Below are 27,806 nucleotides of genomic sequence, written 5' to 3'. Positions count from 1 at the left end.
TATATAGAACCCTGTTATCTCATATATATCACACCTAATATATTGTTCATAACCTGGAAGGGAAAGTTCCAGTCTACAATGATTAAAGTCCCCAAGAATATAAATGGGGGCTCCCGGGGTACACAGCAGTTGTTGGTAAACACATTCAGATATTCAGCATTCCCTCCAGTAGGAACATACACTGCACAAATTATGACAATCCCAAATTCTCTTTGGAGATAAAAAGTTCTCAGTGATTGACACAAAAGTTCAACATCAGGACTGCACACAGCATCCCTCACCATATACTGGCTGCACCATTTATCTCTGACATATATACAAATGCTGCCACTTCTGCTCTTCCCTGAAGTTTCACTCCTGTCTGCCTGGACAATGGAAAAGCCCTCAAGTTCAATAAGGGAGCTGGGAACATCCATATGTAACAGGGTCTCTGATAAATCCAACAGATAAGATTCCCGATATTCAAAGCAGACTTGCGGTTGTACAAAGTTCCTCTATTTTGTACCTCAAACCTGACATTGCTTAAAATCATTGATGGCAGCGTTGGTCTCGTACCTCTATGGCGAACATGTTGTCTTATCCCTCTTCTCTTTACACTCCTCCGATGGCATCTGCTTGAATATTGAGCTTGTTGCCTTTTTATCACCTCTGGTATATCCGTATGGGAAATAGTCCTTGCAGGTCTAATCGAAAGCAGCTCATCCCTACTGTAGGAGAGTGGCTACAAACCAGACGAGCATGTTTTTGTAGCTCAGTCCATTGCAAAGAGCTCCCTTACGAACAACTGCAAGAGCAAAATCTGTGTAGATGCTGCAATTGTCACCATAGTGTCGACATTCAAACAACTTCTCACGTAGAAGTCGAAGCAATAAATAATACAATAAGTATGTATGAATAATAGTATGGTAAAACAAACAATAAAACAAACAAAAAACAAACAAATGGCCAAGGCACATGAGTCCGTGTCGCCAGCAGAGCAGCACCCCCGGATATGAGTGAATGATGGCTGATTAGATAATCGCATGAATGGATAGGTGTACAGGTGTTCCTAATAAAGTACTCAGTGAGTTTATATATATATATATTTTATATATATATATATATATATTACATTTATTCATTTGGCAGACAATTCAGACAAAAACTGACAATTTATTAGATAATTGTATGTATAGGTAGGTGTACAGGTGTTCCTAATAGAGTTTGGACTCGGACTCATGACTCCAATTTTAATGGACTTGGATTTGCCAAGGACTCGGATTTATTTTTACTAGGACTTGACTCAGACTCGAGCCTTTGGACACAGGGTTTTTTCCCGAGTCCAGCCAAGTCCATGACATTTGTGATGCAATTAAAAAATGAATAAATAAATAACAAAACAGAAATTATTGAACATATCTCTGTATACATGCAGCTGTATTAGCCCCTGATGTTGTAGATGTGTTTAAGCAAACACACACACACGCACACACACACATAAGCATATGCACAGGCACACTCATCAGTCATCCAATATGCTTGAATGTTACTACAGAGACTACTGTATACCATTGACTACCGAGGTTGCTGGCATGACGAAAACATAAATGAGGAAGCTGGGACCGGGTTGAACAGTACACATAGACATTCATTGTTGTACTTTTCAGTCACACACAATAACACACATACACTTAGACACACACACACACTGCCGTGAGTGTCTCTCTCTCTCTTTCTGGCATCCCTGGCTCCTCCTTATCTCTCTCTCCCACTGAATGGGGAAACTCAGCACCAGATGTGCACCCTCATGGCCCAGCCCCCCCCCTTCCTCCTCGTCACATAACTCCCAAAGCCCGATTCAGGATGGGGAAACAACTGGCCTGACTTACTCTCTCCTCCACCTTCCTGGAGGAGAGGAATTGCCCCTTCCGCCGCCAGCTGGTCTTCCCCCGCCTCCTGCTAACTATAATGATGGTAATCTTTTTTTCTTTGAAAAAACTTGTAGTGCCATGTACTGCATCGTTAATACCATGGAAAACTGATATGGTGATAAACATTCTAACCACTCACAGATGAAGTGAATAATGTGAATGAATACCGACAGTGGTCCGAGGAGGGACAAACCACAAACCGGTGACTGGGTCTTGGGATCCCAAGGCTCATCGATGCACGAGGGCAACAAAGGCTATCACTTCTGGTCCGAACCAACAGAAGGTCTACCTGCCACACTGCACACAATGTTTGGGAATGGTTTGACGAACATGATGAAGAGTTCAAAGAGTTTCCCTGTCCTCCATGTTCCCCAGATCTCAATCTGATTGAGGATCTATGTGTTGGACAAACAATTAGGATACACGGCAGCTCCACCTCAGAACTTTCAGGACTTGAAGGATCTGCTACTAATGTCTTGGTGCCAGATCCCACAGATTCAGGGTTCTTATATAGTCCATGCCTCGGTGGGGCGGTGTTGTTTTGGCAGCACATGGAGGACCAACATCATATTAGGCAGGTGGTCGTAATGTTTTGGATCATCAGTGCACATTTGATGTTATACCTCAAAGTAGCATAGCATTTCTGAGACCATAATTTTACCATGGTACCACCACATTGCTTTTTGGCTGTCTTCAGAAGTATTGAGTGTGAGTCTGTGTGTAAACTCCTAACAGCTCTCATGAACACACACTCGATTTAAAACACACGCAGTTTGCAGTTGGACTTTTGACCAGTGGTAGAGCTGCTTTAACATCTCTCTCACTCAAATAAGATAACACACATTCATCCAAAACAGCTCAATTTCAGCTTTTTTCAATGTCTTTATTGAGTGCATTTCAGTACAATAATTCTCAGAAAGTTACAGTTTCAAACTCTGACATACTCATCACAAGAAACGAGTGTTAACTATATAGCCTTTACGGCATGGGTGGAGGGTGTCTTTCTTTCAGTATCTACAAAACAGTATGAGCTATTATCCATGCCATGCTAGTAATATCAACAGTTCACCTCTTTTGAACCCTTTGACACTCTCTCTCTCTTTAATTCTCAGTTGTCAAAAGAATTGCGTCATCGCTTTAACATGAAAGTAAAGTTTGAAGCACTGAAAAAAAGAAAAGTATAAAAAAAAAAACAGGCCCGTTCCTACGGAGGCGTGCTGAGGCGTGCTGGTGAACACATGCACACAACACCGCTCAGACTTCAGTTGGCACGGTAACAGGATCACCGCTGATCCAGTGCCAAATAGGCACAACATTGTAGAATATGTCGACACTCCAGGCAAAGAGCCATAAAATTAGAGTAAAATAATTTCCGTTCACCCTCAAGGGTGCCCATTCCCTCAATGCTCGAATGGAGGAAGAGGAGAAGACACCTGCAGGAGATGAAGATCATCTCGATGGTGCCAGACCAATACTTTTGTTTCGATTGTGTTTAAACAGAGAGTTTAAAATAACAAAAGAGAGATATGACAGACGGAGAAAACATTCGCATTACAAAAATTCCCTTAATGTACATATTCAAATATAAAGCATATATTACATCTGTAAAGGCCCAAACATACTCTATGCAAGTACGTGAATGCAGTCGCACCTTGCTAGGCAAGCTTGATTTTATGCGTCGTTGCATTGTGAAATGTGACAGCGCTCAATTCATAACACAACTCAAGCACGTGCTGCATTATCAGCATTGCCGCAAGTGGCGCTAGAGCAGATTTTCATCTTTCAATCAACAACTGTCATGGTGGACTCGGGCAGCAATTTGAGTTGAATCCTCAACTATCAACTCATCTACCACATCCGGGCTCCATCCGAAAACATAGGCAACTGACTTGCAGCCTAATCAATTAATGGCTTATCTGACAGATGTTTTGAATGAATGGAACTTAAGGAAACTGGTCTCCAAACTGTTTGAAAAGCACCTTATTTTCATCCTGCCTCCATATACAGCCTCTGAAGGCAGCATATTCCTGGTTTCGGACAAAGCACCGGTTTGTGGTCAAGCCTAAAAAATCTATTGCCCTCTTGTATTCTGAGGTTTGTAACCGCCAGAGCAACGCAAAAGCGCATGTAATGCATGTACAACGGGACCATGCGATGGCCAAGAGTTCGCGTCTGCGTTTGGGTTCTTGCGTGAAGTATGTTTCGGCCTTAATGTTTCTACATGTGCGTTATATTACAATGAAGCTGTCTATGTGCAAATAGTGAAGCACTATAATGGCAGACTGATTAAACCGCAATGGCAATTAATTGACTAATATTTGGCAATTTTGAGATTATCGCATTGGTGATAACCGTTTTTTGCTTGGCCGATTAATAGAAGTAGGATACCCTTTGTGAAATTTCACTTGATTTAAGTTACTTAATTATTTTATTTTTTTTTTTACATTAAATTGGATTGTATCCAATTTAATGTAAATTGCTATTATATTGCTCATCGGTCACCCTGCTCTCAAGATATTGGTGTCATCCTTTGAAAAACCCATATTCCTCAACCAATATTAAACAACACATTGGTGCTCTCACAAACACATACCTAAAGTCAACATACAAAAAATATTCGTAATTTCTGAATGAAATGGGATATTCAACAAGACAAAACTGTGTGGCAGGGTTTGATATTATAAATTGATTGGATCATGAAATTTGAACTCGATTTTTGGGGGAATTAATTGGATCCTGAAAAGCGAATTTTGCATACCAACTTCGTCGTTGGAGGGGAGGGGTTGAAAAATAAATGGGCTTGGGTATGTAACCGAAAAGGAAAGTTGTTTCAGAGGCAGAGCAAGTTAATATATTTTGATAACAGTTTTCAATAATGCACTGATAAGCTAAATTCAGTAAAACTAGGAACATGTGTTATAATAGTAAAAAGGGCCAGTTTTGATTTCATGTTGACTTCTCTCACTTCCTTTCTTTAGTTCTTGATTTTGCATCTCACCTAATTCCATTTCCATCCTGTACTCTCTGCGGCCAGTCGTTTCCCTCTATCTTTTGTTCCCACTCACCCTGGCTCATTCATCTCTCTCCGAAGCCTATGCTGTGCCGGCAGTTAGCCCAGCAGGCTCCACCCTCCCCAGCGTGTCCATGGCGATGAGCACAAGTCAGCCATTTTTCAGCTGGGCCATACGGTAGGATTCCGGACAGCTTGGTTACGCCCCAATGCGAATGAGCTGGACGTGAGCCACGAGAGGCACAGGGTAAAGATACTTTGTGGTTATTAATTGAGCTACCTCTGGCCTCTTTCTCTGGGCAAAAGGGTAGACATTTTAATCTTGTGCTAATGATTTTATAAGAGCGAACACACATGGAATTATCGCCAGTGCCATCGTATTCAGGAATGTTTTCACTTTCTTCAATGTAACAACCATAATGTCTTTGCCTGAAGGAAATAGCCTTTTGGCAGAAGCGGTGAAAATGTGTCATCCTTCATAAAGAGACAATGCCCTCTTTGGTTGCCATGGTGAAATTCATTGTAGCCAATTAGGTGTAACACCTTGGGTATATCTGCGTGATGGATTATGTGCGGGTGTTTGTGTGCGTGCGTGTTGCTCTTACTGAATAACCATAAGCTTAATTAACAGACAATAGCTCTGTTCCAAGAACTAGTGAGCTTAGAAGGCAGCATACTAATGGAAATGGAACCTCGTAAGTGATCGATTTGAAATGCAAATTGCACTCCTCATGCACAGCGCATAGAAGACTCGAACATTTATTTCAATTAACAACCCATTTAATCCCAAATAGACATGTATTTAACCCTTTCGATAGCCTAATAATGAAACAAACTACATGTATTTTTATAGTTTTTTGTTAGTTTTTTAATTAGTGAAAGTATGCACATTGTTTTTTTTTTTACAGTTATAACAGGTGGGAAACTACACTAAGTCAAATTTTGCACAGTTCTTAATAAGACTCAATAGGATATGGCGAACAATAAAGTAATATTCTTCCATATTGTTTCATTAACATGCAATTGTTGGGGGAAAAAGAACGATAAACAAGAATAATTGCATATTTCTTTTTAATTTTACTTTGTTTCTTTTATTGTAACAATACTTTGAAATATGCAATTTTATAATGTGACTCAATCAGCCACCTATTGGAAAATGGGACTATTGTAACAAATACATGTTAACTTGTCCTGTGAGCATGATTTACATTTGCCAATCTTATTAATAAGTAAACAAAAGGTAACACTTTATTTTGAAGGACCCAAGTAGACATTTATCTGACTATAAGTGACTTATCAACTGGCTTGCTATAGCTAGTAAACAGTGTTTCAACAAACATTTAGTAGACTATCAACAGCCTGTATAACAGCAGCAAAATAACAGCTTATTGACTGACTTGCTATAGCTAGTAAACAGTGTTTCAACAAACATCCAGTAGACTTTCATTAGCCAGTATATAGATCTCTACTTAAATAATTGTTGAGAACATCAGTTCATTAAAAGTCATTAATAAAGATCTACATAGAGAGTACTGATAGTCTACTGAATGTTTGTTGAAACACTGTTTACTAACCATAGCAAGTCAGTTAATAAGTAACTTATAGTCAGTTAAAAAGTCACTTATATCAGTTAAATGTCAACTTGGGACCATCAAAATAAATTCTTACCAAAAAAAAAATATACATTTAAACATTATATGTAACAACGTAGTTTTACATATAACAAAGTGTTAAACATAGTATCGTAACAGGCTTTTTCACAGACATCATCATTCATAGGGGCAAAGTAAAATTAAACTGCTCTGGTCAGATTTACACCACCCATGTAAAAATGTTCACATGAAACAAAACAGTCTGCACTTTCGTTTATAGTTGACAACTCTGTATAAAATAAATACATTTCTAGACCCAAGAGTTTGGCATTGGCATGTTGCTAAGCTAACATGTTGCTAGTCACAATACACTGTGGGATTTCCTTGTCCGCAAAGAATACATGCAATGCTGCTTTAAATTTTGGCCAAAAAAAAAAGGTATCTTCAAAGGCATTATAATCATTCTGACTATCTTTTGGAACAGCCTCACTAGGTTTTGGAACAGAGCACATGTAGCGGCTAATTTTTCATACACATACAAACACTGCACACAAAGTATCAGCTAACACTACTTCTGTATGTATATGAATTGAGGAACAGCCCAAAGTCAACAAAAGTATGTGTTTGTGTGTGTGAGTTTGTGTCTGTCTGTGTGTGCTACCCAGTGCTTCATTGACTGCTAATGTAGAGTGTGCTCAATGGGGCGGCATTAGGCATCTGTTTGTAAAATGATCACACAGATGTTTGATTTAGATGCACACCTATATAACTGTAGAGCTGGTGACACAAACAACATTTACCGCATTTAACAATGTCATCTGGAAACATCTGGAGCTGAGAGAGTGACTCTGTCTAATAAAGGTGGTTTACTAGTGAAGGACAGCGGTTTTGTGTGCATGTAGCTAGCTCTGGATTTGTTTGTTACCTGACTGCGACATTTTTGTTTGCTTACCATGTAAACACGTGTTTAGAAAACAGATTAGCGGTTTTAAAGACCCTGTTTGACCAACATTAGTACAGCTTATTAACAGCAGAACTACATTTAAGTGTACCAGCTAGTTTAGGTGGTGACAAAGCACCTTCCCAATGCTAGTCGACTCATCCAAACACTCTGACACAAAACTAACAAGAACAACTAGAAGTAGAAGAGGTGTAAGAAAGTAAAGCTGTACAGGTAAGTAAGTAGGAACATCTACTATAAACACTGATTCGATTAGTGGCCTGAATGCGTAGCTTTTTTCATCTAAATTATTTATTTTTTCCGCTAATTTATACACATCTAACTTATATTTACACAACATCGACAAAGTCAAGAGTTCATTCCAGATTGTTCTTGTGGCGTCATGGCGACTTAAGCAAGTTCATGTCCTCCAGAATCGCAAGGCGCCTCATGGATGGTTCTGGTCTGATCAATGCGTGACATTGCCAAAAATGCAAGCGGAAGAAGAGGGCATTTACATACAAATCCATTACACTTCACCTTCAATATGAAGGTTTACTCTGAAGATATACTTGTATTTATTTGAAGATATACATAATTTACTCTCGTATGGCTGGGGGTTGGGACGCAGGCATACAGGATGTCCTTTGGTAACGTTGGCCATAGCGAGATCAACAGGTAGTGTTAGTGGGAAGCAGTGGTGATTGAAGGAACAGGTGTCTTTATCCTGGAAATAACGCAAATAGCAACAAAGAAAAACCTAAAAGGATACGATGGAAAACATTTCTTTTCATCGTAGCAGAGTTTGAATAGTCATGGTTTGTTGATAAACATCGTGAAGATAACGAAAATGCAGAACATGTGTCCGATAAGATTAAATTGTCGTTAAACAAAGAAATAGGAAGATTCAGCTTCTTAGTTTTTTTATAAACATTGTGAAGACAATAAAAATGCAAATGTGAGTCAGATGAAACAAAGCTGCAGACAAAAAAAAAAAAAAAAGAGTTCTCTTCTTCAGTTTTCCCTATAAGTGTAGTCACACAGACAATGAAGCAGGTATCATGTTTCCTTCTCCCAGCCGACAGGTTAACAGACTTCCTGTGAGTCCAAGAAAGTCCTGTTCATTCCAGGTTTGGTCCGGTCTGGTCTGTGGATTATGGGATGATGGTTTCTCTCCTGAAACACGTTCTCAGATCAGGATGATAGTCTCTATTCTGGCGCGCTCTGATGGGATCGGGCTCACCCGCTGGTAACTCTTCCGCAAGCTGCCCAGCCCATCATCCGGCGCCCCCTGTAGTCATGCCAGCGCAGTGGGCGTCTGAGACATTTGCAGATGCATTGACTGGATGGTGTTGAGGATTTTCTTCTGATGGCCAGCCAGAGTCACACCTATCCTCAACAGGTCCCTGTGAACACACACAAATCCATACTTACTTACTTAAATACTTACAAATAAAGAATTACAGAGACACATTCAAATGTAGTACACAAATACCCTCAAAATACGGCTAGGCGCTGCATTCCATTCAACTTGGAAAGTCTGAGTTTTCAACTTTCTACAGTATATAGAGAAATATTTTGTAAGATGTGAATGCATGAACATCGCTGCACCATTATGGGCCATTCAGACTGAACATATTTTTGTGTTTAAAAAGCTAATCACAGCACAATGAATGGATAAAAAAAATGCAGTTTATCATCTTTTAACTTGATACTGCATCTGAACAATGCAGTGCTCCTGTACAAGAAGCTAAAAAAATTGTATTTGTACAGTATATTGTAACAGTAGTATTGATTTACATTAAGAAGCAGTTTGACAGAGAGTTCACAAAAAGATGTCACGTCCTATGCTACTAAACAACAAACACATCCTCCTGTTATAGCAGTCTTGGAAAATGCACACTGAGTGGGCACAGAGAGAGAGAGAGAGAGAGAGAGTGGAAACACATAGAGCCCCCACAGGTTTAATGACATGAAAGCAAACAGCATTAGCACATGAAAGCCCCTCATATTTAACTTCCTGTTTATGCGTGGGTTCATACTTTTGTTACTAATTAAATGCAGACCCTCTCTGTGAACGATGACTGCATTAATCAGAGCGTCGGAGATGTTACACCTCACAGTACATTTCCTGCCACGAACAAAACCCCAGGACTGTGTTCAACAACAGCATATTCACCTGTTCGTTCAACAGTAAACGTCAAAACACATTCACACGTACCTCAGCGAAATTCCCTAATCCTACCAAAAAAAATAAATAATAAAAAATCAATATTAAACAAATTGTTTCTGTTTGTGGACATATCTGACTGCACAGCCTTCTCTGATCAATGCTCTGTCTGAAAATCTGAAACACAGCGAAAGATACAAACTAACTTACCAATTATAAGGCTTCATCTAAATTAAATCAATAATTTGACAGATCTGCTGAATAAGACACATAAATGTGGTAAACATAACGATTGGTGTACAAACAGATGTCGTTAACAGTGTTATTCAAGAAACATGACACGTAATCTGCTCTAGAAGTGATCGGGTGAATGAATTGTCTATCCTTCTGCAAAGTCCAGCTCCTAATTATTTTCTGATTGTTGAAGCTGGTCATTAGCTGGTTCAAGCTGGTTTTAGGTGGTTGATCGACTGGACTATCAACTGGTGGGGCTACGATCAACCTGGTTATAACTGGTAGACCACCTTATCTAAACTTGACTAACCATTCTCCAAACCATGTCGTGGACTGGTTGACCAGCTAGACCACGCTAGAATGACATGCTTTTGCCAGCAGGGTAGAGTTTTAAAACAAATGATGACTAATCAGCTCACCCTGATCTCCATCATCTTAGCCAAGTTCATCTAATGGCCCAAACTAGATTGACCATGATGGTCTACAAGTTTGGCCTTTGCCCTTACAGTTGGTAGTTCAGTTGATCAACCACCAAAACCTGCTTTGACCACCTTATGGTCAGAATATATCATACTTTCAAAATAAATTTGATAGAATTGGGCCAATTTTTGGAGGATTTAAAGGCAGAAATGAGAAGTTTAAAATGTATAAAAGCATTTGCATAAATGTTTCTGTTAAAACTCGTTGTTTAGGGTTTTAGTGTTTACAGCATAATGTTGTCATGGCATTGAAGTTATAAAATTGGATATAACTTTTTTACAGAAAAGTTTAGTAACTATTTGATCACACTAAAATCATGTTAACATGCAAATTGTCAAGACTTGTGGCTATACTTTTGAAACAATTATTATTTTAACATTTATGGATTGGTGCCTTACCGTAACCAATATTTTTGCCTTTTTTTCTCTTTTTTTTTTATAAAAAGAGGGATGAGTCTAAATTATTTTTTGGTGGTAATCAACACTGTGCCACAAATGCTGTCAACTGAGTTTAACTTGAATTGAACCCTTAATATTCCTTTAAGATGGTATTATTTTTTTTAGCTTAAACAATGACAGGAGTCCAATGTTCATCTAATAATTGTGAGATATTTTAGAACTTATTTAATGCTTTAGACTTTGAACTCACTCTGAAGTCATCTGGGTGATGAGCTGGAGGGATGTGAAGCCAGAGTTGAGGAAGTTTTCTCTGTACTGAGACATCTTAATTGCGGCCAGCCAGTCTTCTACAGAACTAAATGTGGTAAAGTCCGGGATGGATCTGTCCAACAATGGCTGGGACGGACTGTAGAATGAGAGAGAGAATGAGAGAGAGAATGAGAGAGAGAAAGTGAGGAAGGTGCAAAAAGCAAAATACCCCTCATCGAGAGTAAAACTCACAAAACCTACACTGTAGTGAGCTACTTTGTGGTCTCCACAAGACAAACAGCTTTGTAAAGGGACTAACCAATACTGTATCTTTTTCACATGCAAAAATGCTAAAAGTTTAGGGACAGTCTAAAGGACAATATAAGTTAATGGGAGGTTTCCAAAAAAAATTATTATGTGTGCTCACATATTGGGTATACTGGCGACTGCTTTAAGGCTTGTGGGGTTGCGGATGAGTTTGTCGAGTGTGTTGACAATGTCGGTAAATCGTGGTCGAGCATTGCGATCTTTCTGCCAGCAGTCGAGCATCAGCTGGTGTAGGGCAGTGGGGCAGTCCATGGGTGGTGGCAGCCTGTAATCCTGCTCGATAGCATTGATCACCTAAACACACAAGCACACAAAGAGATGTTAACAGAGTGCCACTCCTTATATGATTAGTTATATGTTTAGTACTTTGTTGTTAGCAGTCAGCTGCTCTTTGTTTGGGGACAAATAAAAGCATCTAAATCCAGGCTAAAATGGTTGCTGGTCTTAACTGATTTAAATTGGTTTAGCAAGTCATATATCAATTTCTGTGAGGACATGTGCATTCCTACTAAGACTTATTTAACATACAGCAATGACAAACCATGGTTCACAGTTAAACTCAGGCAGCTTCATCAGGCCAAAGAGGATGCTTACAGAAGTGGGGATACAATCTTATATAATCAGGCCAAAAACACACTGACAAATGAGATTAGAGTAGCTAAAATAAGCTACTCTGAAAAGCTGAAAAACAAGTTTTCAGCTAATGACCCTGCATCTGTGTGGAGTGGCCTGAAAGTCATTTCCAACTTCCTTCAGTGTTGGGTTTGCCCCAACACTGAAGGAAATCAACAACTGACTGATGACCTGAATGTGTTTGAAAAGCCCAGTCTCACACCCCACATCTGCTCTGAACTTCACAGCACAAAAACACTATCAACTCTTGCAACCCCCCTCCACCTCCTCCTGCTAATCAACCTGCACTTAAGATCTATGAAGAGAAAGTGTGCCGGGTCTTCCTGAAACATAAGACAAGGAAAGCACAGGGCCCAGTCAGTGTTTCACCCACTTGTCTAAAGGTCTGTGCTAACTAGCTGGCCCCCATCTTCACACAGATCCTCAAACCATCACTGGAGCACTGTGAAGTTCCCAGCTACTTCAAAAACTCCATCATCCCTGTCCCAGAAACCCAAGAATGCATTACTTAATGACTACAGATCTGTTGCCCTTACATCTGTGGACATGAAGTCATTTGAGAGACTGGTATTGGCCCACCTCAAGGACATCACTGGACCCTTTCTGGATCCCCTGCAGTTTGCCTAGCAAATAGGTCAGTGGATGATGCTATCAATATGGGACTGCATTACATACTGCAACATATAGATAGACCAGAGACTTGTGCAAGGATCCTATTTGTGGACTTCAGTTCAGACTTCAACACCATTATCCCTGCTATTCTATGGAATAAATTAACCCTGCTATGCTGAGGAAGTTCAACCTGCCACAGGTTCTGCTGATCCAGTTCTACTCATCTGTCATTGAGTCTGTCCTCTGCACTTCTATAACTGTCTGGTTTGGTTCAGCTACCTAGTCAGACACCAGAATATTTCAAAGGATAGTCCGGACTGCTGAAAGGATTATTGGTTCTCACATTCTCCAAGAACTGTACACCTCCAGAGTGAGGAACAGGGCTGGAAAAATGACTTTGTACCCCATTCACCCAGCACAATACCTTTTTTAAATGTTACACTCTGGACGGTGCTACAGAGCACTGAGCACAAAAAAAGTCAGAAACAAGAACTGTTTCTTTCCTCATGCTATTCACCTTATGAACAGTTATTCTGCCCACAATACTCTCCATCGTGGCAAAACAATCATGTGCATATTCAACTATTCATTCCTATGTATATTCCATTTATATTATTTGACATATACTCTTCTGCACAATACATCAGCTTTCACACAACTGTATATCTATATATAACATATTTAAACAATATTATTGCCATATTCAAGTTTCCTCTATATATGTATCTGTTGTATCTTAGTTTTTGTTCTTATTTCACGATTTACATATATATGTTTATATGAATATTTCAAATGTATGTATGTATGTATATGCTGTATATGTATATTTTTTGTATTCTCTTTGCACTGGACGATTCTGTCACCATGACTAATTCTTTGTGTGTGTAAGCATCCTTGGCAATAAAGCTCTTTCTGATTCTGGTCTCCAAGTCAGGCCATGCTAGCATTCAGCTTGTTTAGTTGGTTGGCCAGGTTGTCTCCCAGCCTGACCATCTTATAAGTGCCCGAAACTCCTCTAAAGCCATCAAACCAGACTAGCCTGACCAGGGGAGACCAGCTGGAAATTACAGAAGCAGATGTGAGATTTAAAACTCTTTACAGTCGATTGTTGTTGCATCACCAAAGTGATTAAAAGTTTTAAACATTAGTCATCTCCTTTATTGTCTTAAAATATCTTGGAATGACTCATAGAGAAGCAGATTATTTCTTCCATCTTCACTTCTATTGTACTAATAGAAAAACTTGAAAACTCACACAACTAAAAATTTACAAATCACATGACAGGGATGGCAAGATCTCCTCTGAGCTGATGTTTTAGAAGCTAATTACAGCAGATATGCTTCTCAAACAACCTCAACTCACCTGATCTTCACTTCACACCATATCTTATCAAACAAAAACGGTTTATGCATTACCAAAGAGATTCATCATGGGAAAATATGTGAATATGAGTTATTCAAAGAGATGCTCCAGCTGGTTAAAGATTGTCTTGGCTAGTTTAGGCTAATCTGGTCAGCTGTAAAGCACCTAAAACTAGCCAACAGACAAGTCTAGGAGGCCAGCAAACCTATTTAGGGTAGTTTTAAGCTAACTTTTTTCTCAGCAGGATATAGAGTGCACCAGCATAACCCACAAGCAACCAATAAGCTAAGTTAGTTTAAAACTGTGGACTTTCCAAACACCAGACTCAGTACTTTGTCTCTCTCACGGTCTCTCTGTTCTCCACAATAAACAGATATCAAAGCGACTCACAAACACACTGTTTATCTTCTGCATACACATTCAAATCTTTCGCTGTTGATGTCGGACAAACAAACATGAATCTAAATATTTGAGCATTAATACACACTCTGTTCTCCCCACAGCAGATTCTGGTGGCTTTCCATGGGAATTGGGAGAGTTCAAATTGTAGTGTTGTTTGTTCTGAATTGCAGACGTTGTGCCGTTCATTTGGGATTCAGTGAATGTAAAGACTGGTGATAGGTGGTAAAAAAAAAATTCCAACTCATCCACAACTTTTACGTTTGACCAGAGGACTTCAACATTTGTCAACCTTTTTCAGGCAAGACCCCTTGTGTTCTGTGTATTTTGGTGGATACGAGACTGTGTTTAAAACACTCTGTACTGTATCAGACCGTTTTATGGTCTGACTCTTTCTTAAGATGCTTTTCATGAATATTTAACCAACAAATGCCAGACACCGCATACGAACGGCCATGCACAGACAGTCCATTACATCCAAAGTAACTTTACCATGGCAAAAGAAAGGACACACAGAGAGATTCATTTCTCCATTTAATCTTTCTTTGGTCCGAATGTACATCACTCTAAATGCTCAAATCAAAGTTCTGCAATCATTACATTCATAAATTCCGCAGGACTCTGTAAGAGTGTTTTGAGTCTCTGATGTGTTAAATGTATGCTAAAAGGTTTAGGGAATTTTTTTGCATTGTCAGGATTTTCTGAAAATCCCTCTGAGAGACTTGAACGAGTCTCCTGTATTCAGTCTGAACAGGAAGATGTTTGTGTGTACTGAAATACAGACGCTGAAATATTCAAATGCAGAACAATTTGGTAGTATTAAGATTCAGAGGCAGAGTATTTGCAGCAAAAAATTGCCTACGGTTGGAGGTCACAATTTGTCAAATAAGATGTGGTCCTAGATCAACATACTTTGTTGGTCTAAGAACCTCATTACTATCAAAGAAACACCACTAACCCCCACCCCAACTTTAACCAGGGCTGAAAACTGTCCTGGTCTGTTCCATCTAAAAGGAAACTTACATCTTGGTTGCTCATGTCCCAGTAGGGTCTCTCACCAAAGGACATCACCTCCCACATGACGATACCATAACTCCAGACATCACTAGCAGAAGTGAACTTCCTATAAGCGATAGCTTCTGGTGAGGTCCATCTCACTGGAATTTTTCCACCCTGTGAAAAAAATTAAAACAAACAAGAGATATTTACTGCAAATATGATGCATTTGGATGGCTTTGGATTTATTCCCTGGAATCCCTGTGCATATACTTACCATTTATGTACACGCATTATCTTCACATGGGCAACTGGGAAATAAGCTGTTTCAAAACGAATATGCAACGAGGGACCTTAAACATGGTATCAAGGAGTTTCTATATCAATCACAACATAACTATTTGCAAATAATGAATCACATTTGCATTTTTTAAATTCAGCACAACTGAATTCAATTTTTTTTTGCTATGAAAAACACCATGGAGGGAAAAAAAATCAGCCGATCTCTAGCTCTCTCACAGTGTACACACAAAACACCCACAAAACACTCAAGAGGGGGGCCTAGGTTCGTCCGTGGAGCGTGTCTGTCTGTAATTGGTCTACCTGAGGCTGGATTTTTGTGTCTCACTGATTAAAATTGACAGCAGCTTGTTTTAAGATTCCCCTCACACACACACATATTCTCTTTCTCTACACACACAGAAAGATACAACATACAGAGACCTGGTTTAAGGAACCAAATGCTTTATGTTCCAATCTAATGATGTCAATTAGTTCAGTCCTGCAACTGACATCAGCCAGAAAAGCAATCAAAGTTGCAGGGAATACAGGAGAGAAGGAAAACCAACTGGGACAAAACCAGAGCTGAGGTGTAGAGTATTTCTTGATTATTGTATAGTGTTTTGTGTGTGTAAACTATAATTAAAGGGATAGTTCACCAAAAAATGAAAATGATCTCATTATTTACTCACACTTATGCCATCCCAGTTGTGTAAATGATTAAATGATAAATGCATTTTCATTTTTGGGTGAACTATTCCTTTAAGAACAAAACAATTTCAACTTTTGAGTCTGTCAGGTTTGAGGTTTTGCCCACAAGTGAGATTTGATATCTACACCAGATGGGAAGATCCTTAGTGAATAATGTAGAGCTGCAGCGTGGATTTTCTGCACCACTAGTGGCACCAAACAGAACTGCAAAAATAAAGATGATTTTTAAACAAGTTTCAGACACTCCCCCATCTTCCTATGGTCAGCCATTTAAGACGTTCCAACCCAAACTCACACCACTGGCTGACCCAATGTTGCTATGGCAGGTCTAGTCAGGCTTCCCAAACAAACAGATCACAATTTATTTGATACCACTGAAAGCGCAGAACTTTTTTGCAAACTACTTTACTAGCATATTTGTATTGTGCTTTGCTGTCTGTTTTGGAGCATGTGGTCACTATGCTATCAATGTATGGAAAATAGCAGTGATCATTCGTCAAATGTTCTCCTTTTGTGTATATGGAAAAATATTGCGGTTTGTAAATGACAACATCATTTTCATTTTCAGGTGAACTATTCCTTTTTAATGGCCATATGTTTCCTGATTTTAACTGTGACTGATAACTAATAATTGCAGTTGCTATGTAGATCAAAACATGATCAGTGTTTATGAAGACTACACAAAATGTACTAATCATAGAGCCTCTCTCTCTCTCTCTCTCTACATCACTTTAATTTTTGCATTTAATTATTATTAAATTATTATTTATATTGACAAGCCGGTTCTCGCCTCCTCCTTGCCCATCCTTTAACTGTGTTACACTATGAAACAGCGTTCAAGGAAGGACAGATGCACTTACATCACTTTTTCTTATACAAATACTTTGAAATACAATGGACTACTTGCGCTGAGCCTCATAATGTACTTCTGCTTTGAAATAATACAACTTGCTAGTTTCTGGTTATATGTGTTTACAATGTGCAGAAGTTTCCTAGTTACCGAAACTCCGCTTTAAATTCATTTTAGGAAGATTTTAAAGTCCAGACATTTTTTGAGACAGGAGAAGAAACATTCTCAACATTACTGTGCAAAGTGTCTTTAAAATTCAGTGGAATAACAGTGTTTAAAACTTTAATTCAGCCCAAGCCGATCTGAGAAAGTAATGGGGGTAAACATTCAGTGCATTTCAACGTTTCTCCTCAAATGGAGGTCTGTAGCAGATATTTAACCACAGATCAACTTGAACTGCAAATGACAGAAGGTTGAAGGAGACTCTCTCTTTGAATTAAACAACTTCAAACTTTAAATACTGCAATGCTACATGTTTGAGGGAGGAGAGAAAGTCCAGATGAATGCATTCATCACACCATTTTTATCAAATGTATTTATTTAATGTCTGTTTTTATTATATAAATCTGTATATTGTGTCATTGTTTCATTTAAAAGTACATTGTTATATGTTGAAATGTAAATGCATAATAGAAGAGCTGCCAAAGATAATGAGTTATAACTTCTGAAATTGATTAAATACATGTAGTGCAGTTAAATACATTTGAGCGCAGTTAATGTATTTATTTACTTTGACATTAAAACTGCTTCATTCTGTTCTAAATAATTTTTAATGCCTGGTCAGAGTAAAAAAATGGCTATTGTATTTCTAAATAAATATATCTGAATCCTTTTTTTATTTATTTTGGTCACACATTATACACAGTTTTTTTTTTGTTGCATATATACAGTGAAATTTATTAGTTTCCGCACATCCCAGCTAAGCTGGGGACAGAGTGCAGGGTCAGCATTGATACGGCACCCCTGGGCAGGGTTAAGGGCCTTGCTCAAGGGCCCAACAGTGGCATCTTGTTGGTGCTGGGGCTTGAATCCCCGACTTTCTGGTCAGTAACCCTGAGCCTCAACCACTGAGCCACCACGGCCCCTCAAACCACTGCCTCTGGGACATTTAACCAAAGTAGAGTAATTTGCAGTAGTTGTATGGTGAAATTTAACAATGAAGCTCAACAGATATGAATGTAGGTAGGTGCACTGAACCCTGTAACCGGAAACACCCTGAGCTGCAATAAGAAGAATGCAGAAGCAGTTGCTCCATTCAACATCATAAAACCTTCCTCTCCATCTCTCTCTATAACTTCATCACAACCAGCTTCACCAAAATGACCATACATTTGTACTTCCTCTAGTTTGAAGTACATTCACACAGCAAACACGACTGTAGGAGAAAGACATTCAAACTCCTGTTTAATGTCCCAAACACAAACAATCTGCAATGGAAATGTGTCTGCATGCTGCAAGACTGCACCGCCATATTTTTAGATCTAAAAAACAAACAAACATAAAAAAATAAAAATGTGTTTATACTATATGAGAGACAAAGGAAAAGAAAGGAGCAGGTGAACAGAGAGAGAAAGAGAGAGAGAGAGAGAGAGAGAGAGAGAGAGGGGAGAACATGACAGTCTCTGTAGGAAACATTGTATGGAACATTCTCGTTCACATGCAATATTGGGGGAGGAAGTCAAGATAAAAGAGTGACAAAACCAAGAACGATAAAACAAATATCAAGACATCACAGTTGAGTATATAAATAAATATCACCCAATGGCAGGATGTTATGATAGTATATACCAGTTAATGGTAGAAACATGTATAGATTCTGCTATATATAAACACATATGAGCCAAAACATTATGACCACACACAAGTGAAGCGAATAACGTTGGAGATCTCCTAACAAGGCCACATGTCAAGGTCAGGGTAGATTAGATGGTAAGCAAACTATAATTTCTGGTAGTCAACATGTTGAATGCAGGAGAAATGGGCAGGGGTAAATACCTGAGCGACTTTGACAAGGGCCAATTTATTATGGTCAGACGAACCATAGTCATTCCCTAACGCGACGCGCTTGGTTGGACTGCAAAACCATTGTGTGTAGATCCAACAGCAAACTGAAAAGAGGGCATCCATGCTGCCACCGTAAAATCGAGCAGCGATGGCAGTGCACATCTCTTGTCTCGCCAGAATGCCCGCATGGTCCACAGACCGGCGAAAGATAAAAGAAACAAGTTAAAATACCTTGCATCTCATCATAAGATCCCGAAAGAATAATGGTACTGAAAAGGGGCTCTGCGTGTTGGTTCGCCATCACTCCATTGGGGAATATTCTCTTATCCCCCTCGTTCTGGTTATGCATGGGCTCACCGGCCCATGAAGTGGTGGTGGTGTAGTGGGCTAAAGCAAATAACTGTTAATCAGAAGGTCACTGGTTCAAACCCCACATCCTTCGATTTGATCCTTGAGCATGGCACTTAACTCCAGTTTGCTCCAGGGGAATTGTTCCTGTATTAAGTGCACTGTAAGTCACTTTGGATAAAAGTGTCTGCCAAATGCATAAATGTAAATGATACTCTCCGCCATGAGCAGTTTGCTTCGAATGGGGACTGGAGAGAGAGAAAGCTGAGACCAATCCTCCATTGCCTTCTCCCAGAACAGCATAGAAACAGACAATAGGGACAAAGGGGCCAATTGTTCCTTATCTTCCAATGACAAATTCTCTCATACAGTGTTTTTTAATGGCGATGGCTCAAAACGCACATGGTAACTCTTTCACATGCTTTGTTAGTCAGATAATGGCCGCCAAGCTAGGCCTCAGAGCATATCCGATGAGACTCACGCTTCTGCTCAATGGGGAGGGCGACAAACACTAGGGAGAACTCGATGTCCGTTCGCACTTCAAACTTCTCAGACACAAAGCTAAAATCCTAAATGGCTAATGCACAAGGAGCTCCAAATAAGGAGGCTGTGGAACTGGAGCAAGTGGGGATAATGCCTAGTGGTGAGAAATTGCGAGCCTTTAAAAGCACGGCTGTCCCTGTCGGACCCTCGTAATGTTTGGAAATAAAAAACACATAAAACACTTCCTTACGTGTTCGCCACTCAAAGGGGCAGAATTAATAATCTTCGCTTCGACGTGAGTCGCTGGAACAAACACAGGCTTAGACAAAATTCAATGAGTGTGCACTGAAGAACAGAAAATGTGACTCAATGGTATGTAAGTGATCACATTTATGGAGCCTGTGATGCTTCCTAGGTGCATTGCTTAAGCGCCATCAGCCAATAAATTGGCGTGATTGTGTAAGCTCTTCAAACCACGTGACACTCAGGGCGTGTCCCAATGCGATTACACAGCTCGAGTTCCTACAAATGGGAACAAGGGCTGGGTAATATGACAGTATATATTATACTGGTAGATTATTATGGTGGAAACAGGTCAACCAGTCCAAATTCTGCTATTTATACTGTATATATATATATATATATATATATATATATATATATATATATATATATATATACATATATATATATATGAAATAGCCAAACGAGATCACTAATTAGGGGTGTCCACACAATTTTGTTCGTGTTTGTGTGTATACGGTTAATGTGATATCAAATACTGTGATATAAGATTTTGGTCATATCGCCCACTCCTATCTCACGCAGATGTCAATTAACCAATAATGCTATAAAGCCAACAAATCGTGGATCATCAAAATGCTGTAAAATTAAAACCCTTGGCTATTCGCTTTCTCTTTGGGCCCCCCACATCTAATTTGCCTATATTTCCTTCCCTTGCATTCATTTGAAATTCCAATCTAATTTGTGTTACAATAATGTCAGCTGGCAAATCTAACGGTAACTGCATCAGGGGAGGTGGTTGAGACTGTAGCAGGCTAACTGTTCTTCACTAAACTTTTGCCCCCTCTTCCCAGTCCCACAATGCCTCGCCACCGCCCACACTCCCAGCGGGGACAGCGTAAATTAAACTACGCTCACCTAATCCTTTATCATCCCATGCTCCCAATTTCTTCGTCTTTCATAACCGGGTTAAGTATTCCTTTTTTTCCGTGACTCACTTGCACTTTCTTTTCCATCTAGAGTTCTTCGTGCTTAAATGAAAGAGTATTCACATGTCCCAGAATCCTGAAAGAGGTTTTCAGAGGGATCATGAAGTCACACGTTCTGTTACATGATAATGTACTCGTAACACAGGTCAAAGGTCACAGGTCAGATACCATGTTTAAGTCATGGCTGCTGAGGATAGGTCGTTAGTGTGGTAAAATGAAGTTCACACCACTTTACAGTTTGATATCAGCCATAACTCATAAAGAAATCTGTTCACCGTTAACATTTTACAAGACTGGCAAGATTCAAGGGCATATAAACTGAAATTGAGATGCGATTGGATTCAAATATTAAATTCACCTAAAGTTCCCCTAAGTATTAAACTTGTAACATGTAACTCATCCAGCAATGTTTGTGCTACGGGCATGAAAGATACCTAAAACCCCTTAGGCTTGTAAAAGAGAGGTGCGCTATTACTTTTCTAAGAAATAAGACTTTAGATTTTTTGCCTGGAGGATGATAAAACGTGTTAAAATAAAAACCTTTAGACGTACATTGAAGGAGTTTCGTTATTATAACAGAATATAGAAACTTGCGGGCGGGCTATTCTGACTCTGGGCGGTATGCAACAATCCAAAACATCACAGAAACTACATAGCAACAGCATAGCCACCACCCATAACACCATAGCATTGTGGCAACACGTATGAAGACACTTAATACAACACAAGTAAATGTACAAATTTACTTCAGATTTACCAACACAAAAATGCTGTTCTTTTTGAGAATGAATGTGGCTTTGTGACATTGACCTTGAGACAGATTTGACATCTAAATCCTGTTTTAGACTATTAGGACCTTTAAATAAGATATATTCTGAGATCAAGGGAGATTAAGAAGTGTTAAAAGAGCACACATGTTCTTCACAGCTGCACTGCACACAAGACTGACGCACATACACACACATATGGGGAATGTAATAATTGCTGGGCTTTAACTAGCTTAGTTCTGTGACATAATATTTATCAGAAATCACATGCATGCTCAACACAGAGATAATTTTATCTTCTCTTGCACCTCACAAAATGTAATTTAGCAGGTGAAAAGCATGTATGTGTACTCTGTTTGAACTATGAAGTTGTTCAACACAAACGTATTAGTCTCAGCCTAACACTGCATGCATATGGACTGTTTATGGACTGTCTGATACAGATACATATTACAAAATGGCAGTTGCACAGGTTTTTATCTGCCAGAAAACAAAGTTGTGTTTACAAGGTACCAGGAAGCTACAACGAGTGCTTCAGAGAGAGAAAAGGTATTTAGATTTGCCAAAATTTGCTAGATTAATTGCATCAAATCCTAATATATTTAAGAGTTTGTTTCAGATACTTAGGCTTTGTTCAGGCACACCGCAAGAACACATATTTTTGGCTAATCTAACTCAAGTAGTGTGTAGTTTGAAAGGCAAAGATATGTTAACATAACATACTGATCCTTCACTTACATCACTTGATAATGCAGACAGTCTGTCCAAAAGATCAGATTTGAAAAACAAACAGAATTATCTGCAGTGTGAACCATGGCATCATTTTGTTTTAAAAAGTGGTGGGGACAGCTGAGGGAGGACACACCATGAAGCGGTGAAGTTTTGATAAATAGTCATTCTTGATGACCAAATGAAGTGCTCCATAAAATATTTCAAATAAGTAATTTGAAAACTACATTTGTCCATCTAAAACTGTCAGTAGTGGGATTTTGTTAGCAAGTGGATAAATACATGGATCATTAATAAGCTTTCACCAACAGTACAAGGAGTTCCGAGTTCTAATCCACCCTAAGATAACTTTTTAATTTAATAAACAAAGTAAATGGTCTGCACTTATATAGCGCCTTTTTAACCTTAGCGGTATTCAAAGGGCTTTACACTGTGACTCATTCACACATTCACACACATATTCACACACACATGATGGCAGAGCTGCCATGCAAGGTGCTAGCCTGCCATCGGAAGCAACTTGGGGTTCAGTGTCTTACCAAAGTACACTTCGTCATGTGGAATTGTGTGGGCCGGGAACTGAACCACCAACCCTGTGATTAGTGGATAACCTGCTTTATTTGGCACTATTTATCTAACATAAAATAACAGCTATGTTTTACAGCAATGACAGCATTTTATTTCAATAGTAGCCAAGCAATATTGGCTGCAATCAAAAACGTAGTCAGCTGCCTTGCTGACTAATCAACGGCTTAACTGAATGAATGGAATTCTAAAAGAAACTGGTCTTGGAACAGTTTTATAAGCACCTTATTTTCATCATAACTCACAGCTCCACTTACACTTACAGCCTCCAAAGGCAGCATTGTCCAGTTTCTGGACGCATTCAATGAGTTGGCAGCTGTACATTGCTTTGAGCACGTTTCAAACGAGAAAAGAGTGCGAGCTGTAAATTGCTCATGGCCGTCCTGATTAGAGATCAGATATGAGGTGCTTGAAAGAAAACGTTTCAATGAGAGTTACATACGGAACTAAGAGCAGGCGTGATCCTGTGAAGGGTGACAGAAGAGTGCGGAGCAGAGACCTATGAGGACGCACGCTCAGAGAAGCACGAGAGAACGACACCACACTTCTGTCTCCTTTATCGCACATGTAACTAATTAAATATTTTAAAATATTGTTCACTGTTTTGTCGAATAACAATTCATTTGATTTTGAAATCGATTATTGACCAAACCTAATGATTCTCGATTTTATGAAAAGTATTTCAGGATCAATACATTTAGATTGACAGGATAAGTAATCGATGCATCGAGAAAACGAGTGAATCATAACACCCCAATACAACATATACAAAATTAAAAAAAGTAGTAGGGACATGTACCGCCCATCCCACCTGTAAATGACACATTTGGTGTGAACAAAGCCTTAGTTGCAAGTAAACAATTTATCCTGGAGCACTGAGTTTTGCCCAGTTTTTAAACACCACATATCAAAAATCTAACTTGGTGGTTCTTAAGCTGCAATGACAACAGGAAGCCTAGTTCTCAGGTCCACAGATCATTTTCACCTTCTGAGGCCAGTAAGGACAATCAAGGGAGAATCAGAAATACAGACCGAATGATGTAGGGGTCTGGAATTAAAATGGTGACTACACAGAGGAATGCCGGAATGAAGATGTCACATCCACACTTGGGGATGTCAAAAAAAATATAAACCTTGGGTGGGACGGAGAGGAAGAAGAAGAGAGAGAGAAACAGAAAGTGACAGATATGCGGGTGGCAGGCCATAGGAGTCACATATTCAGATCTAAACTCAGTGTAAATAGTTTTATTTTCCATTTGCGACACTGCCACTGCATATGTCATGCTGACTGAGAGAGGGATATTTCTGTGTTCACGCTGAGAAAGTGAAGGACTTTTTCCTTTCAATTTCACTCCCTTCTCTCTGTACTCTCCTTCGGGACCAAGAATCCTCCTGTTTTGCAGTGATATTGGAGTTTGTGTGTGTATGTTTATATGTTTTTAGAACAAGATTTTGATACCTCCAAGTCAGACATATAAATTAGTTGTAAACTCATTTAAAACATGAAATCGCTAAACAGAGAGTGAAAGACCTCTATCCACAGACAGACGGCCGGACGGACGGATGACTGAAACAGGCCGAAAGAACCGCAATGGATGGATGGATGTGTGTGAATCCCATCACAGGGCTTTAAACAAAATCACAAAATCCTAAAATGCATTCTATGCCACATTTAATGCAAACAAGTGAATCCAAAACATTAACATTATTTTTTAAACATTTAAGTTAAGAGGTAGACGGTTGAATTCTGCTCTACATGCATTATTGGGTCTCTTTCTGGACATGAAGGACACTTCTACAGAATTCTACATGTAGACCTTCTATAGGATGCTTGTCCCAAGCATTATGGCTACAATTACTGAATGGATACCAAACTTCACTTCCATATAAAGTAATGGGGAGTATGACAGTATCAAATATCTTTGTCCAATTTCTGATTGGAATGTTTATTTTGAGCAATTTCATTTTTATGGCATGCATTGCTCTGCAGGCTTTTGTAATTCATGTTTTAAATGCTGAATAAAAATTTCCAGAGGGGGTTAAGTCAAGTCCTAGGTAAGTATATTGTAGGTATGTTGCACTAATCCTAATGACCCTCGTATGGTACCTTTTGACAAGACGAGGACAAAAAAACACGAGGAATAGGGAGAGATATCTTATAGAGATGGCAGGTTGATGTTGTGTTAAGTCAGCTGTCATCAGCTTGACCTTCCTGATCTCTCAGCCTTGCCTGATGGCGCCTTACTCAGCTCAGTACAGAGGGGTTAGGGAGGAGGGAGCACAAGGCAAGGACCAATTAATGTGAGATGTGTGAAAATGAATGAATCATTAAACATCTTACCCAGATATTCGAGCGGTCAAGCGGTCAGTGCCAAGCCAACTCAAAATAATGAAAAAAAATAAAGCAGAAAACCAATAATAAACATGACGTTTTATGTTTCTGAGGTTTTGATTTTTTAATTGCTTAGTGTATAACAAACACAATTAAACAACAATGACCTGTGTATTAAATAGTGGTTGACAAATATGGCTTTTTTAATGGCCGATGCTGATATCTAGAGAAGAGGATGGCCAAAAGCCATTTTAATGTCGAAATATGTATAATACAACCTAATGATGCCAAAGAGGACATACACTTACTTATTCTACACAATATTTACCCAAAATTCATTAAAAACAGAAAAAGTTTATTATCCGCTTAAATGTTTTTAATTGATTTAGGGGTAATCCTTTACAATAAAGTTACATTTTTTAATGTTAGTTAACATGAACTAACAATGAACAATACTTTTACAGTATTCATTAATCGTGGTTAATGTGAATTTCAACATACAGTATATTGATACAATTTTAAAATCTAAAACTTAACATAACATTGTTAACACACATTAATGCACTATGAACTAACATGAACTAACCATGAGCAATTGTAATTTTATTAACTAACATTAACAAAGATTAATAAATGCTGTAAAAAATGATACCTAATGCATTAACCAATATATACATTTCAAAGCACTTCCTCATTTTTGGTCATAATGCTAGCATGTATTGGATACTACCTATTTTGTGTTGTTCAAGACTAGTTGTTAATATTTTGATGATTAAAATCAAAAGGCCCATCTGAGCAAAATGGGTTAATATATATTATTACTATATTATAACTATAAGTAAGTCATTTGTTTTTGGTTGATTTCTGCGAAAAGTCTAGACACTGCGGCTTTGTGATACTATCAAAATATTGCTCTGTTTTTTGAAGTAACTGGCCAAAATAGCAACATTGGTTTGGAAGGAAACCTGTATGAAAATATTATTTACATTTACATTTATTCATTTGGCAGACGCTTTTATCCAAAGCGACTTAAAAAAAGAGGAAAACATAGCCGAAGTTTCACTAGCATCAGAATAGTATTCAAAACAGATTTAAGTGCAACAAGAATTATATATATATATATATATATATATATATATATATATATATATATATATATATATATATATATATATATATATTTTTTTTTAGTGACTGGTTAAGTGCTCTTGGAAAAGATGTGTTTTTAGCTGTTTTTTGAAGACAGAGAGTGAGACAGATGGAGTTGGGAAGGTCATTCCACCAACGTGGTATGATGAAAGTGAAAGTTCGAGAAAGTGTTTTGGTGCCTCTTTGTGTTGGTACAACAAGGCGATGTTCCTTAGCCGACCGCAGGCTTCTGGTGAGCGTGTAGCTCTGCAGAAATTATTTTAGGTATGCTGGAGTAGACCCAGTGACGGTTTTGTATGCCAATATCAGAGCCTTGAATTTAATATATGCATCAACCGGCAGCCAGTGGACAGAGACAAAGAGTCGTGTAACATGCGCTCTCTTTGGTTCATTAAAGACCAGACGTGCTGCTGCATTCTGGATCATTTGCAGAGGTCTAATTGCACAAGCAGGAAGGCCTGCAATAAGAGAGTTACAGTAATCCAGTCTAGTTATGACAAGTCACTGAACAAGCAGTTGTGTGGCATGTTCAGAGAGGAAAGGTTTTATATTCCTGATATTGTAGAGTGTAAATCTACATGATCTATTTAATGACGCAAGTGTTGCTGAAATTATGCAGTACATTTCACCTTTATTAAATAGTGAAATTTACTCAAACTGGCCAAAAATTGTCTGATTAATCAGCCTAGCTGATATATCACTAGTAATAATTGATAATTATTAACCCCTCACATTGTCTTCAAGCCTACATATTTATTTATTTATTTTTTGACAAAAGCTTTACAACTCAGTTACTGATATTTTCATTGATGTTTCAGTCAAGAACAATGCGTCAATGCTAAATCCTAGAATAAATCAAGCTGGGAAAACAAAGGGCATGAAGAGCTTCCAAACGCCAGAAAAACCCAGGGGGTAATTAAATTCTACCCCCATCAGTAAGGAAGACAGCGATGTCACATCAGTGTTACACCCCTGGTCACACCTTCGCCGCATATTCTTGTCAATCAACAGTCACCGCAGGACAT

General features: G+C 38.7%; 1 protein-coding gene across 1 annotated transcript in view; it reads right to left on the bottom strand.

Moving 5' to 3' along the window:
- Nucleotides 1–4,375: 4,375 nt before the first annotated feature.
- The window catches only part of LOC127648586 (ephrin type-B receptor 1-B), a 348,045-nt gene continuing 324,614 nt past the window's right edge, over nucleotides 4,376–27,806 (bottom strand). The window contains exons 13-16 of the mRNA XM_052133235.1: nucleotides 15,340–15,489; nucleotides 11,411–11,604; nucleotides 10,985–11,140; nucleotides 4,376–8,858 (exon numbers count right to left, since the gene is read on the bottom strand). Coding sequence (XP_051989195.1) covers nucleotides 8,750–8,858; nucleotides 10,985–11,140; nucleotides 11,411–11,604; nucleotides 15,340–15,489 — 609 coding nt within the window. The 3' untranslated portion in view covers nucleotides 4,376–8,749. The remainder of the gene's footprint in view (nucleotides 8,859–10,984; nucleotides 11,141–11,410; nucleotides 11,605–15,339; nucleotides 15,490–27,806) is intronic.

The sequence above is a fragment of the Xyrauchen texanus genome, chromosome 9 (assembly GCF_025860055.1).
Source record: "Xyrauchen texanus isolate HMW12.3.18 chromosome 9, RBS_HiC_50CHRs, whole genome shotgun sequence".
Taxonomy (NCBI): domain Eukaryota; kingdom Metazoa; phylum Chordata; class Actinopteri; order Cypriniformes; family Catostomidae; genus Xyrauchen; species Xyrauchen texanus.
Note: the sequence above shows the minus strand (reverse complement) of the source record. Positions and strands in the feature narration are given on the sequence as shown.